General features: G+C 36.6%; 1 protein-coding gene across 1 annotated transcript in view; it reads right to left on the reverse strand.

Moving 5' to 3' along the window:
• SLC41A2 (solute carrier family 41 member 2) overlaps window positions 1-21,014 on the reverse strand; it is a 52,934-nt gene that overhangs the window by 22,335 nt on the left and 9,585 nt on the right. Inside the window, exons 2-7 of the mRNA XM_072401168.1 lie at window positions 14,451-15,019; window positions 9,130-9,237; window positions 6,509-6,580; window positions 5,948-6,092; window positions 4,855-5,001; window positions 1,413-1,560 (exon numbers count right to left, since the gene is read on the reverse strand). Coding sequence (XP_072257269.1) covers window positions 1,413-1,560; window positions 4,855-5,001; window positions 5,948-6,092; window positions 6,509-6,580; window positions 9,130-9,237; window positions 14,451-14,972 — 1,142 coding nt within the window. The 5' untranslated portion in view covers window positions 14,973-15,019. The remainder of the gene's footprint in view (window positions 1-1,412; window positions 1,561-4,854; window positions 5,002-5,947; window positions 6,093-6,508; window positions 6,581-9,129; window positions 9,238-14,450; window positions 15,020-21,014) is intronic.

Consider the following 21,014-nt stretch of genomic DNA (forward strand, 5'->3'; position numbering starts at 1 on the left):
ATTTATATTATTATTGTTATGTTATTGTTATGTATTATTGTTATGTTTATTTAACCCCCCTAGCGGTAATCCCAAGTGTGACCCGGGGTGGATTTTACATGCTAAAAACGGTAATCCCGAGTCACACTCTGGGTCGCTTAAAACATAAAAAAACCACTTTCCTTGTTCCATTGGCATCCCCCGGCGTCCTGCTGGTCCCTGCAGGTTCTCGGGACACGTCTTCATTTTTCGATCTTCAGCAGGCGACTGCAGAGACGTTCTCCGGGGTTTCCTGGTGACGTTGGTGCAGGCGGGAGGAGCGGTGGGAAATTGAAATAACTTTGTATTGGATTCAATACAAAATAGCTGTATTGAGTCCAATACAAAGAAATAAATAAATATATATATATATATATATATATATATATATATATATATATAACATACATGCTACTGTACAGTTATACTACAGGTTTCACTATTTATTTTTCTCAGATTTTTGTGTTTTTTTTTTATTTAAGTTTATTATTAAATGTATTAAATATTGGATATATTTCACTGAGTTATGTCTAAGAATTACAGGCCTACAATGTAAAATAAATTTCTATGCAAAGAAATATAACCCTTTTTGCGTGGAAATACGGACAAAATTAGAACGCTAGGGGGGGTTTGACCTTAGACTACATTAATGACATATGACTATAGTAAACACATTACATTGTGAGCTCCTTTGAGGGACAGTTAGTGACACGACTATGGACTTTGTACAGTGCTGTGTAATATAATAGTGCTATATAAATACTGTGTAATAATAATAAATAATACCTGCTACTCTGATTTGTTTTCATTTGTTTATTTACTTGTTGTTTATGCAAAAAATTTGAAAAAAAATCTATTGAAATAAAAAAGTGATCTTTTTCCACCCATTTTCTGTATCCTACTTTGACATAAAAAAAAAAAATTTTTGATCTTTTTTTCTTCTTACAATGATCAAAATACCTCTGTAAAGGAACACATTTCCAATGCTTTGTGTTTTCTTACTGCCTCCTCCTTTCTTACCTTCCTATTTACAGGTTGACTCCCCCCTACATCCAACCATCTCTACATTCCAATTTCCAGGCTGCTTTCCCCTCCACATGCCCAGAGTCCCTGCCCTTCAACTTTCCCACCATTTCTGGATAGATTTTGCTGGACTTGTTGCCCCAGAATTACCCAGTTGGGTGCTGTGGTTGTCAATGATTGGGTGATATTGTAATAAATCACACAAAATTCATGAGTTAGTTTAGACAGATTTTTTTTTATCCTTGGCACTTTTTGTTTTTAGATTTGTTTGAATTTTTTTCGTCAACTAAACAAAAATTTGGTTGGGAGAATAAATCTGATAAGGACACATTTAGCCTAAAGAAATACAAAAACAGAGGAAGGACACCTACCTGCTAATAAGCATTGCAGTAATGACTGGCTCCCAGCCTGAGTGCAGGACAATTCTTGTTGCAGGGTGTTTAGATGCTACTACAATCCATATTGGCGTTACAGCCAAGAAAAGAGTACCAACCAGTGGTGACACAAATGAATATGAATCTGGAACACACAAGAAATGGAAGAATTAAGATTTCTAGTATCTGTACCAACAAACCAAAAATTATATTTCTGTCAGGACAGAAAGAGATAATAAAGCGCTTTTTATCAAGATAAAACAAAAACATTTTTTATGTCAAACAGGACCAAGAGAAGCAAAAACTCCTTACAGAAGAAAATAAAGTTTTCAGTGGGGTGTCACACTAACTCCAATTCCTGCAATTAGATTTAGGAAAATTGTGCATTTCTCAACTCAAAAATATCAGCCTATGTATTCAATCACGTTACACGAGGTTCAGTGGAATCATGACAATTACAACACACACAATCAATATTTCGCTCTGAGATTTAATGCATACAAAGAAGTAGCAAAAATGAGTTGGGCTTTAATGATAGGGCCTTTAAAAACAAGTTTAGGTTATCAACATGCAGCTGTAACTTTTGCTTACTACCTTTTCTATGAACTGATTTTTGTTACTAGCTGAGTGCTACATTGTTTGTAAAAAATAAACCCAAAATTCAAGCACCTTGTGCACCTAAACCACCTCACGCTATCTTTGCTATCACCAAATGTCCAACCAACATTTGCCATACAAAAATTGATAAGTCTATCACAACCCACACATCTGCTTCCAGGAAAGTGAAACCAAGGAAAGTTACCATTTCTGGCCAACAATGATTACACCCATTCAATAAACATAATAGATAAAAAAAGCAAACATTGGAATAAAAAAATATAAATCAAACATATATTCATATTTATCACCTGTAAAATATCAAATGATAATTCCATAAAACAGCCTAAACAGCCTGGGACTAGGACAGTCTCGAATCCATCGATTCATTACCGAGTCTCCAGAATCCATTATGCCATAGACTATGGTTTTGTTGCCTAGCGTAAAATCCAGAACTTTATTTACTAGAAATCTATTTTTTAAATTTTAGTTTCTCAGAAGGTAAGGTGATGGCACCTATCTTTTCAAACCTTGCTTTTGTCCAATAAAATGATCCATTATTTTTAAAGAGAAAAAGGAGTACACCAAATCAAGATTTTACTTTTGGAAGCCAACATCTGTATGCTAATGTGCACCAAGTGCCCTTTAAAAAAGGACATACATCCAGTACCATGTGCATATGAATTATGTCACCATATATACCGTATTACCCTTTTTTTAAATGAATAATGACATTTTTTTTTTTATGTCTCTGCCATTGGTAAACCATATGAAAGTTTAACCCTCTCTATAGGGTCTGCACATGTCGTGTAACCATTAAAAAAGGCGACTCTCCCTGTTGAAAATCTTTATGTTATATCATGGAGAGAACAGCATAAGATGATGTAAAACGCAGTGTCTGGAGATACAATGAAAAACTTTAAAATGAACAGGAACATTGTCAGCATGGCTAAAAGATCTCGCTGTTAGACCATCTGAGACAAGTATGGAACTAGGGGCTGAGCCAGCCAGGTTCCACCTATAACCAACATTAGGATGTACATACCTTTTCAAACGACAAGAAAATATCTTTTAAAATGACAAGAATTAAATCTTTAAAAATGACAGACCTAGAGACTTAGCAATAAACCTTGTACACATTGACACAGGGCATCCCAATTTAAAGCAGTGAATGATAAAATGTAATCTGCACTCAACTCATAAGCACAGACATCTGTAAGGTCTACAGTGACCTCTAGTGGTAGACAAAAAACATAGCTAGCAGATACTGCTCACAAGGGACACTTTCAACCCCAACATTTTACTACAAGTTAAAATGTTACATGTACACTAACGTATCTCTATATAGTACTTTATAAAATGGAAATAGCAATATTCCCATGACTTTGTAAAAGTATTGTAGGTTGATATACAATGATTTTTAGGCTGGCTGTATATGATGCAAATTAGACAGTGGTATTCATTATTTTCACCTAATTAAATTTCAGTAGTGTTACAAAAATCAATATTCCACTGTTTTTGTAAAAAATAACCAGGCAATGTAGAATATGTGCTAGCAAAGTAAATCTAAATTACTCTTTTGTCCTCTCAAATAGATTTTATGCAGGAACTGCACCATCTTTTTGATGTGCTAATCAGTCATTACTAACAAATCTAGCTACATATGCAGGTTGCTAAATTAGATATACAAGCTGACAGCTGACTTGTGTGACGCAGTAAGACAGACCCAGGCATAGCCAGAGTGAGAATTAAAATGGGAAGGTGATCTATCGCTAGATGATTCCAGACATCTGCTATAAGCTCCAAGCAGCTCTCAATGTGATGTCAATGTGAACACCGGGATGAAAATTTCTAAATCCTGCCAGGCTAGCAACAAGCCAGACCAAGGCCAGGGTGAGGTCAGCCCACAGTCTCAGATTAGGCTACAGCCCAGACAAACTCCAGAACACTAATACATTGTATGTGATTACTAACACCCCCAGGGGAACTAAACAGGTTCTATCCCATTAAATCCCCTTCTATCCCAATAAATGATGATGATCTCATTTCAAAGTCATTTTGTTGTCTAAGCTATATATATTTGTCTATCCCCCGAAACATATAAATAATGTATGATTATAACAAACCAATCAGACTACATACACGTACGTAAATGTATTTTTAAAACAATCTGCTTTATTTTTTAATAAGACTGACAGACAGTAAATTTCGGCAGACTGACAGACAGGGGATTTCGGCTCTAAATAATAGTTTCAGCTTTTCCATGTACAGAAACAAATATTTTAAATGCACCTTGGGTGCATAAAGGATAGCTGGGGAAACTGATAACACTGAGTGAATGTTCTATTTACTACACAGGAAACTACAAGGGTACTGAAATTGTTAGGTACTTTTCTGTACTGGAAGAAAATCTACTTAGCCACAAAAATAAATAAATAAAATAAATGGACTGGTAAGCTGCAATATATATATAATGTCTGTTCTCAGGTTTAGAATAATTTAATTTTCATGCAGGGATTAAGTTTAGCAAAATCTTTCACTACAGTTGACACACTAAATACACATTAGTGTGCTGCAGTAATTCTCAATGGCACACACATGCATCTAAAGGGAAAACATGCATAGCAATTCACCACCATACGTTCTGGTGTGTGGCACTGCTAATGATGAAACATTCACATTTGTTTGCCTGTTCTGATGCGTTGGCAGCTTCCTAAATCGAATGCATTTTAATACAACACACAACACATGTTGATGCAATGCATCAATATAGAAGGGTTTAGAACCAAGGAAGCATTCACCCTAAAAATGAAAATGATTAGGTAGTAGTGTTAACACTTACCAATGCAGTTGTAAAGACCTTGACTTATCCATGCCAATATAGCAAGGGTGATAAGATCCCCAAAACTAGCAGCAATTGGGGTGGCAACATTGTCTGGATTTATTCCAGTTTTCTTTGATCCAACAATTACTCCTACCATGATTATACCTGAAGTGCCAACAAAAGAAAACATTAACTGTGCACTAAAAATGTTTACATGTCATAAAAAAAAAATACACTGTAACAAATATATTTGGCAACCTAGCATGAGAAAAATACAGGGGCCAACACGATTGAAATTCAAAATATGCTCTTAAAAAGCTTCCAAATCATGAATTGGAGAGAACATAGCCCAACATACTCATTGGTCCTGATTTTTGAAAGCTGTCCCAGGCTGGAGAGGATACACTTACATCAGTGAAGCTGGGGGATCCAGCAAATCTGGAATGGGTTTCTTCAAAGTTATTTGCTAGCAAATGTTTTTAATCCTGGAACAGATCCATTCCAGGTTTGGTTGATCACCCAGCTTCACTGATGAAAGTGTATCCTCCCTAGCCTTGGAGTTTTAATACATCAGACCCATTGTGTTGCGCTCCTTTAGAACACATCCCTGCTTTCTCAGAATCATTTCTCTCCAATGCTTTAACTGGGCATACCTATAATTATGGGAAACATTGCCAGGTCTGAGTGGCCAATAACATTGTCGTGGGGGTATGGTGGGGGTATGGTTTTCTACTTTGATGAATTTTGATACCATCTGCCACCAGAGCATACCTGGAGTGTATTTCTGAACTGGTATATGTCAAAGGAGTGTGGATCAGTGTGTATACAATGGGAACTATTCAGGAGACAATGCCATTAAACTCTAAAAGAACAAAGTGACAACGTCTCCTTAAAAAACTTGCGAAAAAAAAGAATGGTGGGAAAATGTCTACTTTTCAGTTTTTATACTTTATTATGTACTTCTATTTTATCACTTGACACAATGGATAAAAAAATACTCTGATGAATAGGTGAATAATAAATAGGAGAAAAAAACACAACATCTACAAAGAAAAAAAAAACTCAATAGGATAGATATCTTTCTTGTCTTCTCTAGCGACAGAACGCTTACCTTGAAGAAGTGATGCGATAAAAGCAGTTGCTACACTGCTAGAACAGAGAAGTATTGCGTGGTCCAGACGGTATTTGCCCTCTGGAATCCAGCCTAAAATAACTGCTGCAACAGCAGCCAAAAATCCAACCACCGTTGCTTGTACCTGCAGAGAGTGCGAGAACATTAATGAAACAGAAAATAATCCACAGAAGGTATGGAAAAATACATCATCCACCTATTTGTGATTTATACTCTAAAAAAGAACAAGAATATTTTGTTCTTTGCTTGTAATTTATCAAATCCCCAAGTTTATGTAATATATCATCACTACAAATGAGCCTGTCCAGGATTTACTCCCTGGACTTTCTGACTTTGGAAGTTACCACAATCCTTACCAAACTAAACTAAATCCTTGTGCAAAATATGTTATCTTACAGAGTGAAAACAAAGTGTGTCTGTCAGCAGATGTAATAAACTGAATTTTCAGGGAACTTTTGCTTAGAAAGTAATCATTTTGACTGTACCCCATTGTTAGAACATAATGTGTGTAGGGTGGAAACATGCACCACACATAAATACCTGTTTTAAAGCCAGATTTCCAATGATCAGATTCCACTTCTCAATAGGGGAATCCATCTTCCCAACATTAACCTGCAATAAAACACATACATTTTTTTTTACAAATATTTTACCTAATTAGCAAAACAACAATCACAATCATTGTTAGTTTTCTTTTAAACGTTTCTGGTAAACTTCAGGAAAGTTTTTCATTGAAATACATATAAATGTGAACTGTTTTAGCTGCCAAAGGAGTTTAATTTATATACCAGTAGTGCTGAAATTCATACAGCCATCTGTTTTCTTTTTTTACTGCACTTACAAGCAATAGCATGGCACCCCCTGTCTCTGTGATGGCCAATAAAGAAACATTGTATAAATTAATCCATCAAACCACTAATTTCTCTCCTACTGTCAGCAAGTGTGAATCCAACACATCTGATTGAGTATTGCTCTTCCTTGTGGTCAGAGTAGATGTACAAAGGGAATATTCCATTAAGGTTTCAAATGGCAATATAAACTCAGACACAGGTACCTGTAAATAGCTCTAATATTGCCAACAAAAGAGCTGGTATATGGCACTTCTGCAATCCCTATTTCCTATTTAATGTACAGCGCTGTGTAATATGTTGGCGCTATATAAATCCTGTTTAATAATACTGAAATGTAATGCACATAGGTATCCGTAACCTTCTGCCTATCCACCAGCCATGCTTCCTATTTATCTTCTATTCCTATTTTTCTTCTTCATTAGAAAAGGATGGGTCTGGTGGTCTTGAAAATGCTTTAACAATCAGCTTTAAAACCAATATTTCTGTAGTGAGACACATAATTAAGGATATTATTTTTTTTTGTTTCTCTGGTGTAATGTGCTCGCTATTATTGTATTTTTTGTTATAAAATTTCTCCAATCAGCACATAATTAGGTCTGTTTTTGCAGACGCTCTCAGGATATACTGGGCAGACACATTTTATTTCTGTAACACCAGGCGCATAATCTTTACAAAGAGAAATGAGTTGGCCAGCATTTGTTACCTGAAAGTAATTATTTTAGCATTGATTTTTCTTGTGATATGTTTCTGCCACGAAAACTGCACAAATACCATTTTGTCAGGCTCCTGTTTCTCTTTCATAACATTGTGTTAGCATTGAACAGGTTTCAAAGGAGAAGTAGTGGTATGATTAAATTGCAGGCCCCTGAATTTCTGTCCTCAATGGTGCTTTTTATAAGCATGACCTTGGGCAAATTAGTTTTCTTTCCCTGAGTCAGAAGCTCAAATAACACTAAAAGCTCTTTCAAATTTTATTGTGCCAACATTTTGCTTTATGTGGCTCCTGAAATCTGGAGGACCTGTCCTTCTAAGCACATTACACTTGACCAAAATATAATTTATTAGGTAGTCTAGTGGAGTGGATGCTGTGACTTTTCAGAATGCAAATTATACATTTAGCTCATTTCATCTCTTGAACTTGTATACCCCAAATGGAACGAAGCAATTTTACATTTACACTATGGACCTATTTCTTTGGGGATAACTTTAGCATTCCTTAAGATAACATTGTAATACTTGCCTTGTTTTGTGGGGTTAAACTAATTTTTTGTTTGGGATAGATTTTATTCTTTAAAAATATTTCATATAAAAAGACATCAAAATCGAACAAAAAGTTATTTTTCGGTTTTGAAAAGTGTTGACAAAAGTTTTACTGAAGTAAAAAAGTACTGACAAAAAACTTTTTGTAAAAAAAAGTATATGTTTAATTCAATAATCTGTCCTTTAAAATTAGGATTCAGGTACAAAGAATAGCAAGGGTATTTTCAAATGAAAAAAATATTTTTTAGTTTTCAAAGATTGGTCATTTGTTTCTTCTGATGTTCGAGGTTATTAGGGTTACATTAAAACTATTTATTATATATGTGTAGAACTCTTCAAACCCCAAACACCAACTATGTGTATATTAAAAAAGAAATTCAAATACCATAAATCAAATTATATTGATGTGCACAACCCGATAAAATATAGTCCTTATCATAAAATTTCAGGAAATTCCCTTAGGAAAGTTTAAGCAGACAAAAAACAATGGGGCAGAGGGCTAAAACACACATACCAAAAGTAGAATAAGGGAGTTAAGGACCAAAATGCAGGCAGCAAAATCCACCAATAGTTTACATCCATTGCATAGCCTTCCAGAGAGAGCCAGCTAACACATACTGCCAGCAAAAACTACTAAGGGAGGTGCAGATACAAGACCTGTCACTGTGCACAAGGAGAGAGAGCACCGGTGACTGGTCTTTACTACAGGAAGCTCCTGTACAGAGGAATTTCATGCTGGAATACTTCACAGATCTCTAAGAAATACAAAAGCATGCCAAGATTTAGGTAAGTATACACATGCTTTTCTCGGAGTTCAGTTTAATATCATCTAGCAATTGCATCCTGGGGGCAGAACGAAGTTTAATGTTAAGTGAATGTTCCTTCCATATCTCAGTATTGCTTTTTTTCTGACTTGTTGTATGTGTCTATACTGGTTTGTTCAAACAGCAACTTATCATTTCCTTTTAATTCATTTTGTAGATAAAAAAAAATGTATGTTGAAATCTATTGCAATATTTTAACAACAAATGTAAGTGGATATTTACTCACTGCAGTTGAGAGTCTTGAGGCTAGAGTCATTTCAAGGTTTCCTTTAAGACCAAGCAGCGCAGGAACCAAGATAAAAACTTCAGTAAGGTTTTTAAATACTTCCCAGTGCTGTAGAAATAAGAGGACAAAGAAAATTATCAACTTGACACAATTATCTGTTTTATGCTTACATCATTAAAAAAAAGTATTGACTACAAACATATTTGGAGATCTCCTGTATCATGTGTGTAAATCATAACAATCATTGGTATTTTTGTATAAGAGCAGCCTTCTGTGTAGCTGTCATGTTATATGAGGCCACAGTTCAGGCTAAACTAGAATACATACATAATATTTTTATGCTGCTAGATATCCTTAGTCTCAAAAGTGAAAAGAGGAGCGTTTGAGTGATCTGTCATCTGTTACTCTGCATTCTGTTCCCATGATCATGCTTGTTGTAAGCATATGAACTGATGAATTGATTGGTTTCTTCCTATCACACTGTTATTGTTATTGATGGGTCAAATATAGGTACCTGCGCTCCTTGCATCATAAAAAAAAAACAAAAAAAACACACTATTGCATTCATGATTTCAGATTTGCATTACTTATCTATAATATATTCACCTAGAATTTAGATTTTTTACATTAGCATTAATGTACGTAGAAACATTATGGAGGTCATTATGTGAAGACTAAGGGCCCTATTTAATAAAGAATGGATTTCTAAAGCCTTTTGCTATTTGTTAGCAAATGTTTTCAATCCTGGACCAGATTCATTCCAGGTTTGCTGGATGACCCAGCTTTACTGATGAAAGTCTATCCTCTGCAGCTTTGGAGAGCCTTAATAAATCAGGCACTAGAAGGCCAGTTATTTTGATAATACAGGAGACACATACTGCTACACAGCCTCAACCTTCATTAGTATAGGCAACCTTTTAGAGCAGCGGTCACCAACCAGCTGTCTGCGGACCACTACTGGTCCTCTTGAAAATTCTGGTGATCCGCGGCTCTGGCCGGTGTGTTCCCAAGTGGGGTCAGGAGAAGGACCCTGTTGTGTGGGCGGGTTGTGTCCCTGGACCCAACCTGCCCACTCTCCCATCACAGGTCTGAGTCTGCGATGAGAGAGTGGGTGGGTTCTGGCATCATGACATCACTATGGGGGAAGTTTCTTCCCCTTTGTGTGATACCCGGCTCCCAGCGCATGTGCGGTCTGGAGCCGGTAAATTTAGTGGTCTGTGGGTCCGAAAAGGTTGGTGACCACTGTTTTAGAGCACCTGGATGGCTTGGACTGATGATAGTCCGTTCACGCCATCCGTCTCCAAGGTTCAAGGGTAGTCATGAAAAATTATTCTTTAATACTTATGTAAGCTATATCTATTTTTTATCTTAACGACTAGGTTTTAAAAGAACTAGAATGCTTAAATAAAATATGCCTTTGTTTAAAACACTCACACAAAAATATAAAAAAACTTACATCTCTGCCCAGAAACAAGATGGTTGACCTGGAATTAGTGTTACTGCATATAGCTGGGGTGTCAAACTCAAACATATAATGGACCAAAATCAAAAACACAGTTATGGTCACGGGCTGAATTGTTTAGGATTTTAACATTATATGAACAGTCTGAAACTGACAACATAGAACAGGCTGGCAATGCTTTCTGAACTACATACTACTGCACCCGGTTAGTGAAATAAAGCCAAATGTGACAAGCCCAGGCTTATTACTAGACACTGTCACCTGGTGCACATACAAAGCACAGTAATTCTTCTGATGCAGAGTGTGCAAATTGTCATTCATTTCTATGTATTAGCTATGTAGTATCTATGTTATGTATCATTATATCTGTTAGCATGCTTCCGATGCTAGTCAGTAAACTACTGTAGATACAAATATAGCGCCGTTGAAAAATCCACCATAAATATATATCCAAGGCTGTGCTTAATACCCATGAATATGAATGCACACTGGATTTTTATCATTCATTCTTATGTTAGCAATTGGGTTTTTTTTGTATGTTCTTCTCCTTTTTCTGTGTTAAACTATTTGTATTTTATTCTGTGGATTCAAGTAAGCCTTTAAATGAACACTGATTTTGGTATTTGAGAGCCTCAAAAACCATCATTCTGTGTTTGGGAGAGCTTTATGTAACGTACTGATTTTGTTATATTCGGCTCACATTTGTTATAGGTGTGACTATTCTTATACTATTTTATTGACCTCTCAGCTGTATCTGTTTTAAGTCAAATTGAGGTTATACCTTTTGTGACAGTTGGAACTAAAATTCAATACACAAAACGAAAGCGTGTATCATTTTAAATGTCATTGGAGGGGTGCTGAAACAACCATTGCTGCGCAAGAAGAGCAAGACTACAGTTCAACCTTTAGGCAATACCAAGCTTTCTGAAACAATGTTCTTGACTGGCCTAAAAAAAAGATAATAAAGTTACCTAGCCATAGAAAAAGTATTTTTGATGCAAACCAAAGAGAAAATTTCAGTAGAAATGCCACATAACTGTGAAGCATAGTAATTGAAATGTTATGGTCTGGGGTTATATATTATTATTAAATATAATTATATTTACGTTTACTGATTAAAAAATGTCTTTTTTTAAAGTATATTGCTTTATTCTGTGGGCACGGTTTGACTAAAGATTTAATGTTTGCCTGTTTAAACACACTTTAAAAAAACAACAACAAATTTATGTATACTTTTCAGATGACTATAGTTTTTCATATAAAATTAATTGGAAGTGCTGCTCTGACTATCCACAGTTTTTGGCACAGTGATACATAAAATTCTTATCTTGAACAGTGACCTCAGCTTCACAAATATTCCAGCCTTGTCAAACTTGTTATTCTATTGTTAAATGTGAACCTGAACTTTGCTCATACTAAGAGTAACTAGTTTGTGCAAAAACAACCTGTACTTTACTTCTGAAAACTTTACAGTAGCCAGAGTTCCCATGCAATTTTGGACAATGAAATGGACCAGCTTTTTTTCCTCGTTTTTCCTCCCCATATTGAGCCATTCCTTTGGTGATTGCTAGTGTACTTTGGATTATTGTCATTTTTAGGGCTTCACACTGGCAGCAAGGTTGCAGTGCGTTTACTTTTTCCTCACACCAGGTATTGCGGATACATAGGGAGATGCTACATGTAGGATCTCCCTGCAGCAGCCCCCATAGGTAATGAATAGGGGCTGCAGTGAGCAGCAGGAGGAGCGCTCACTGCCGCCAGCTGCTAAATGTGCAATTGTTGGTTCTTTTTGTCCTCGAGCGGATGGCAAGATGCCAGCTATGGGGAGCACTCAGCAAGTGTGAACCTGCCCTTAGGATACATTTTAATTACAACTTTCAGACAGATGGCTTCACATTCTTTTCATTCATACTTTGATATGATGCAAACTTTTTTTTAAGTTGACTTGAAAAATGTTAGCTGTCCAAAAAGCAACCCTATTTGTGGATTTATGCTACTCGTAGATAATTTTCTTTTCAGTGAAATGATTGATTTAGCAATCATTTTAAACCTCTTGCCAGACTAATAGGCTCCACAACCTTCTTTCTGGGGACTTTTGAATGTTCTTCACAACACTGGTCACTAGCAAAGCAAACCAAATATTAGATCCCTATGAGGTTTATAAAAGACATGCTCCACCTGCATATTTCTTGAGGGGATTCTAATCATAGGCACCTAACCTGGAACAGTTTATCCCAACTTCATGATTTAAGATTGGTGGCAAATGAAGGAGTTGAAATACTTTTTCCTAATCCTGCAGGGATTGCTATCTTGAATTATTATCATTTATTGGATATAAGTATATTAGTGGTAAAAGTGGAATACCCCTTTATGCATGCTAAGAGAAGTCAGCTGAAAGAATTACGTAATGGAAAAGTTGCAGTCACTTTATTATTTATGTGGCTTGACTTAATCACATTAAGGAATTTTCATGCTGCTTCTATCCTCTGATTGCTGGAGGCAGCATTTTATTTTCCAAAGGCAGGTAGTCAGGTTTTAAAGAAGCACTGAACCTAGTAACCTGAGACTAAGAGCAGTACCTAAGGCTAGATGATACCAAAAAAGTTCATAGAAATTCCAAGCCAAAAAAATCTTGCTGCTTTAATAATCAGTTTGCTTTGTAATAGGGCAAAGTTTAGAAGTTAAAAGTGTAGTTGCCTCAGGTAATCTAAAAACAGTTTGAGTAGTATTATACATTGAGTAGTATTATATATGTTACACACTGAAATAGGATCAGTATCAGGGGTGTTGGCAAAGTGTGTTCGCACAGCAATTACAGTTACCTGCAGTGAATGTGCACTTGTGGGAGAGGAACATGTACATACATCTAATATGTGCAAGGCTTGAATGTGAAAACCTTTCGTAAAAGAAATGTGGAGACAGCCTCTGGTGATCTTCATCTAGCAATGCTAGCTGTCTGACTGTATCTGCTGAAGTCAAAAATGTTTATTTACGTCAGCAATTAAGGAGCAATGAACCCACTGGAGCAGCTTGACAATGTGACACTTGGCATTTGTCCAAGGACAGGTCAGCAATGGTAGCTCTTGTATTTATCTATAACAAAGTTTCTAATGCAGGACAAGAGTTTTCAAACCTGGAATTAATCTGCTTAAAAATGCAACCTCCCTATATACTCCCCATATATATATGTATACTGAAAATAGTGTCAGAAGCGATGGAAAGTTTTCTTTAACTGTGTCCTGCATAGCAGAAATAATTGAACAACCAAACCCAATTCTTAACTTACTCTAAAAATCAAAACCACTATCAAGAAGTAAAAAAAAAATTGGATTTATATGCACTTAAGATTAGCGCAAGGTAGATATAACAACTTATGAATGCAGTAGAGTAGTCATTATTACATACATACAAACTTTACAGCTTATTGTAATCCCCAGTAGAGCAGCCATAGGACTAGGAGAGGGAGAGGTAACACAACAAAACAAATTCTGCTGCAGTTAAAATGTACACAATGATAAGTGGAACAAGAAGTGAGAATAGGGGCGAGCTCATCAGTGTGTGGACCATACCTTACTGCCCAGTGAGTAGGCTGATGGTGTCACCTACTCAAAGCTGGGTTGAACCCATATGAAGATCCAGGACCTGGCATGGACCAGCATATATTTGGAAAATGGAGTACAGAAAAACTGATGATGTATAGTATAGTATAGTATAGTATAGTACCATAAAAAGATTTAGCTAGGGGGTTGCTGAAAACTGCTCGACACTTTTTTGAAAAGGCCAAAGAAAAAAATACATAAATTTATATTTGTTTTAGTAAATAGAAATTTAGTGAATAAAAAAAAATATTGAAACAGACCTGTACAATGTCCAGAACCATTCCGGCCGACACAGTTCCAAACCCTGCTAAAAGGAATGGCACAAGTATTTGGAGCGCCATGGCAAAGCTAGATTCTTTTGGCACCTTTTTTCTGCCCTCCACCAGGGCATCAGTATCCTCATCCCCAGATGTCCGACTGTCCTGCAGCATGGCATCTGTTTCCGATACCTCCCTCCCATCACAATAGTCATAACTATCAAAGTCATAACTCGTACTGCAAATGTTTGAACAGTGAGAGCCATTTCCAAGGTAGTTTGGTTCCGAGAAGTGGTGGTATTCCAAATGCTGATCCGCTCGGATGTTAAACCCATGTCCAGTGGGTGACAATCCGTTGATTTTCTTCAGTCTGTCTTCCTGGCCCTTGTGACACACTAAAGGAACCATGCTCAGCAATAGAGTGACAAATTCGTCAGACTGAACTGCATTCAAGGCAACATTCCCATTTACTGTATCTTCATTGGTACAAATAATAATAGGCCCCTCATGGTGGTCACTCATCATGCAGCAGCTCCTCTTTCAGGAATGGGTTAATACTGTTCTGATGACCCCTAAATGTGTAGAAAAAAAATTGGAGAATATAAGCATGTGAGGGACTAAACAGATCTTACATACATGTTCTCGTGACAATACTAAAAGAAAATTGTAAGCCAACTCAATCTTATTTGAAAATTTTATACAAGTCACCCCAGGTTTTAGGGGAGTATTTATAAAAAAACTAAATCTGACATTCTCCAATAATTCACCAGGTCCTCGAGTTTTCAATGGTGTTTAAAAACCTGCACTGAGAGCATAAGGGAGGCTGCCATTGTTGATCTTGTATAAGGACCAGTAACTCTAATATTATGTGAGGTACAGATCTGGAAACAAAAATGTAGGCCAAGAGAATAAGAAAAAAAGCCCTACTAGCATGCAAAAAGTGTCTCTGATGTACTTTGTCCCTGCCATCAAACAATGGATCTACAGTATGTGGATTGGGATCTGCAATATGTTTGGGGCTGATGACACCTAGGAGAAGCCTCCGTCTGTGGATAGATACCATGAAAGTGGGAACAATGAGCGGTGCAGTTTTCTGCATATTACAGATCAGGAGCTCTGACATTTTCCTGACAATTTCATATACAGCCAGGTTATTAGATTGTAAGCTCTTTGGGGCAGGGTCCTCTCCTCTTCCTGTGTCACTGTCTGTCATTTACAACCCCTATTTATTGTACAGTGCTGTGTAATATGTTGGTGCTATATAAATCCTGTTTAAAAATAATATTAAAGTAGTCCATATGTCACTCAGTACAGGTTAACCTAACTGCAACATTTCAACCCTAAGTACATGTTTTATTTGCTATATTACTGTGTATTAAACAAGTGTCTGCTGTACGTTATTGCATTGGACTGGCCTACTGATAGTGAAAACAGAGGGCCAAGTCTGGACAATGAGTCAGTGTCAGCATGACCCCTTGTAGGGTGACAGTGAAGAACAAATAAGAGACACCCGTCAGCTTGTTACAGGAAGTGTATAAACAAGTATTACACCCAGTAATAAAGGCAGAAATAGTGGTAGGCAAAGGCATAACAAAAACTTAATTAAGAAGATTCAGCGTGGGCTGAGATTTTTATATTTCCTAATAAATGAAGTAATAGCTACAACATTATGACAAGACAGAATTCACCTACAGATTGAACCTGCACAACCAGGAAAGTTATAAAACTAGAATCATAGAAGAGAAAATGATAATTACATTCTCAGCCCTCTATATTTATTGCTTATCATTTACAATCTGATATGATTTTTAGGAGAAATTGACAATTAGAAAATGACTGAAAGACACCTACCTATAAGGATCAGATACTTTTATATCCCACAATCTTCCAGACACAAAACACCAGCATGGAACAACCAAGAAATCTCAGTCACTATACGCACCAATCATCGGAAATCAATCCCATTTCACCCTTGCACTTTACAGATGACGCACAGACGCAAATTTAGCTGGCAGTACTTATCAACTTGTAAGAAACTCATCTTAGGATCATAAAAATTACTTTTTCAAAGTTCAGCTCAATGTTTACTGCTTTGTGTTGTACTTTCTAGTGAACAAGTGAACACAACAAAGTGACAGTGACAAGCAACCTTTGGCATTTTGCTGGCTGTTGCACTACTACTACTACAATTTAGCAGAGCTATGATATATAGGGAAAGAATCAGAGTATTTGTGTTTTAATGATTGGTGGAGGTAATAGTTTACACAAGATTCTGAAAAGTGATCACAGAGACAATCAAGCCCAACACGAAATAATTTATAAATGTTGTTTGTGGAATGCAGTACTTTTTTTGAAACGTTTTTTGAGTTTTTATTAAACAATTTTCATGTACAAAAAGAAAACATGAAAAAACATAAATATAAACATAGTGTACAGGATAGAGATCGGTAGACACATAAATCACGTATATGAACAACAGTAGCAGAACTGTAGTTTAATGAATACAGTCCCAAATGGTGATTATGGTGAGCAGTAACAATCAAATATACATAAAATATTAACAAAAGGAGAAAATCAGACTGTTAACATGACAACTAGCTAAGTGGGGGGAAAGAAAGGGCTAACAAGGCGATGATGAGTGAGGAGCTCACAGAATCATATATTCAAATTACCATGTTAAACCTGTAGGCGAGAATAATAGGCATCCCAGGTTTCCCAAACCCAAATACTCAAATACTCCATCAAACGGATTTCCTGAATGCGAGTATGCAAATCATCTAAAGAGGGAGGCTATGTAGATTTCCATTTGGTCGAAATCAAAGTACAGGCTGCCACCAAAATATGTGTAGTAAGCTTACGTGTAAATTTGGCTAGACCCATGAAGGGCAATCCCAAAAGGTGGTGGAGTTGCCGGGTCACCTTTCCGAGTAGCCTAACTCTATCCCAATAGCTCTGAAAAATGGGACAAAACCAGAAAATATGCTCCAGAGTCCCACGCTGGGACCCGCACCGCCAGCAAGTAGGGTCGACAGCTGGAAACAACTTGTGCAGCACATCCGGCGTAAGATACCACTGGAACAAAATCTTGTATAGATTTTCTTTGTAGAGTGTGCATATTGAGCTTTTGTTTGCCTCCTCCCAAAGTTCTGACCACTCATTTCTCTCCAGGGTACAGCCCAAAATGGCCTCCCCAGTGCCCATATAGACAAATTTAACAGAAACCTGTGCAAACACATGAAGAAGACGATAAATGGAGGAAAGAAGACCCTTGGCATAACAACCATCAGCACATATTCTCTTAAAAGGAGTAAAGTCAGTAAATCTGGGCGTTTGTTGATGGGAAAGGGCATAATGCCTAATCTGCAAGTATGCAAAGAAAGAGGCTTGTGGGAGGTCAAATTTATCCTGTAGTTCCGGAAAGGAGAGTAGTCTTTTCTCCACCGGATGTATAATATTCCCAAGATGGAACAGCCCTTTTTCTTTCCATGGTTGCCACATATTTCTGGCTAGACTATCGAGTAATAAAGGAGTGTGTATAATGGATGTAAGTACGGAGGCATGAGAGGCATATACAGATTTATATGTTCTCCATATATTCCTCATAAACACCATCGGGGAAAGCAGATCTCTAGTTGTTAATAACATGGAGGAACTCCATAACACCACATTAGGATGAAGAGGGGCAAGGAATGCAGTACTTATTATCCTTACCAGCTTTTATCAAGACATAGCACATGGTAACAGAGACACCAAAACTTCTGCAAGCACTGACAAGGGGCATATCTCTAATGCATTGAGTGTAATATTTACGAAACATTCACTGTCATTTAAACTATATGCATCAGAAAAATACATTAGCAGTGAATGTCACATTCACAGTGGTATTAACATGTTCCTAATTAATGTTTATGTATGTTTAGCAAATCTATCCCAGTGTAGATGGAAAGATCCCTCATTCTGCATTAGAAAGGAGGCTGCTGAGCAGACAAAGGGGAATATACAGATGGCACCTTCCGTCCATGATTTGTAAATGATCTCTTAGGTACTGAATTTTTTCTTTTATGACCTTTTTTACAAGGTTCTCCACAGAGCAGATTCCATTAGCCATCTGTCTGCTGAGGCAGCTGGTGTGTCTGCATTTACAAGTTTTGCTGGTTATATATACTGGACAGTCCATACTCCTCCCTGCCATGTAACAAGGTGTGACAATAAAAAAACTAATGCAACCATCACATCTAAAGATTTAAAGAAAGTTACTTAAGAAAGTGAACATATTTTACATTTTTGTTCTTGGATTTAGATATACTTTAACTTAGTCCTGTGTCAAAAAGAAATGAATATTAATGATGATTCCACAGTGATTCATTGTTCTCCGACAAGAAACAATTAAAAACTTTTTATAGTAACTATAACTTCAGCTTTTGGAGAGAATTTCGGGTCCTGGGGCAATGCTGCTCTATACCAATGTGTCAGAGGTTACTTTAGTATGTGGGAATAGTTGGAAAAACTCAATAGACAGAGATAACATGTACCATACACAAGGCAGCTTCACCTGATACTATTGTAAATTAAAACATATTTACAGATAGCAAAACACATGAACCACAATTATAATTCTATGCTAGCACCTTTAACTTACAATTTAATTATATTTTAGGCGTTGTTTATTCTGTCCACCTCGTGACTTCATGATGTAAATTTTGTTGGGAAGAACACTATTCCATCATTAGAGTATCCTTCAAGGCACAATATTATACCCAATTTGTACAATTTCAGTAACCAAATTATGGGACAAATTAGCTTATAATTATCCAGAACAAATCAATTAAGAACACTGCTGGGAGAGTAAAGTCATGACCATGAAACGAGACAATTACTGAGCAACAGTAACCAGAACTGAATTTCCCTAATCCTTCCTCTTTATGTGAAAAGTATAAATAAAAGAGATATAGAGGCTGCCAAATACTACATTATTTACCTGGCCTTCTCTGGCTTTTGTATGTTCTAGATCTCTAACCTGGGACAAGCATGCAAACACTGTGGCAAAGTCAGTACTTGAAGTGCTTGTTTCTCCAGGTCAGCAACTCAGAAGGCACTGAGGAAGGCTAATGGACACAACAAGCTGGTAACAAGAGGTCAGCAATGGCAGCCTTTTTATGCTCACAGGTTCACGTACTGACTAGTGCCTAATGGTGAGATTCTGGAGCCAACCCATACGTGAGAACCCAGTAGATGCTGCCATGTTACAATCTAATTATTACCTCCAATCATTATTTACAGAACAGATCTAGAAGTTATATTTCTCAAAACAGACAAGCCAAGGTAACATTGCCCGGTTTCCAATATGTCTTCCAACATGAGACTGAATTCAGATAAAACAGAGTCCTAAACTATCAGTACTGATTATCGTGGTCCTATGTCAACAGGGTCAAACACTAAAGTTGGAATAAATGGGGCTAAGTTTATTCAAAAACTGGACAACTGTAAAATGATCTGTCTAATTTCCCTATATATTGAGGTTATGCGATTTTCCGCTATGCATGTTATGTGTACAAATGGGCCTCTCCAACACGAAAGGCCTGCGAAAGAACACAATGAGTATTAAACAAAATACTAAGCCAAAACATCACTCAATAGACAGCAATAGACAGTAACTTATTTTTATTATTAAATATCGATCTCGGTTATCAGCATTATATAAATTTCATTTTCAGCACGTTTTAGGATTTAAAAAGTTTTGTTTCTAAGAGCTGCGTAAATCATTCCACGTATGCATGAGTTGACATACCAGCACAACACATTCCAATTCTACTTCCTGTTTAACAGTGAAAAACAATAGTTGTGCCTAATAACTCCCAGTCAGTTCTAACCTAAAAGAAAATACTATGAGGCTAAAATATTATTGTTAATTGAATTGCACGGATACAGTAATGGAAATACAGAACAACAGGCATTGCCTAAAGTCACATTAAACCCTTAGGGAAGGTAGCTGATAAGGCTTGTGCCAACCGGGATGGTTTAGGAGCATAATGTGGACAATAAACCTTTGTTTGATGTAAAGTGATATTTAAACTGGTGTGTTGTAGAAAAGGAGTGTAGTTAAACTAAATAGAGCCCAAGATCCCTGCCCAGTGCTTGATTTAGGCTCAGTTTTTTTCCCTGGTATTTGCACAGTACCACGTACATTACTAAACATATGACGACAGAAGACTTTGCACTGATGCAAAGAAGAATCTCAAGTTTACTTTAAACGGTAGGATCAGCTTTTGAACTACTCCCTGCAAAAATAATAATACAAGAACTGCTAAATTTTGTAAAGAGCAGCCCACACATTCTAACAGTACTGCTCTGTCTTTAATAGGTCAAGCAGCAAAAAGCATCTTTTTCTGTATTGACTGAAGCCTTAACACTACAAACTTTCCATTGAAATATGTATTTATCCGTGCAAAACCATAACTAGACAAACAATTACACCTAAAAACTCACAACAAGCAACCTTTCAGATATGCCAATTAAGTTATGATCCAATGTTTTAGGCACAATGACAAAGATTAAAGTATTTAGTGG

The sequence above is a fragment of the Pyxicephalus adspersus genome, chromosome 2 (genome assembly GCF_032062135.1).
Source record: "Pyxicephalus adspersus chromosome 2, UCB_Pads_2.0, whole genome shotgun sequence".
Taxonomy (NCBI): Eukaryota; Metazoa; Chordata; class Amphibia; order Anura; family Pyxicephalidae; genus Pyxicephalus; species Pyxicephalus adspersus.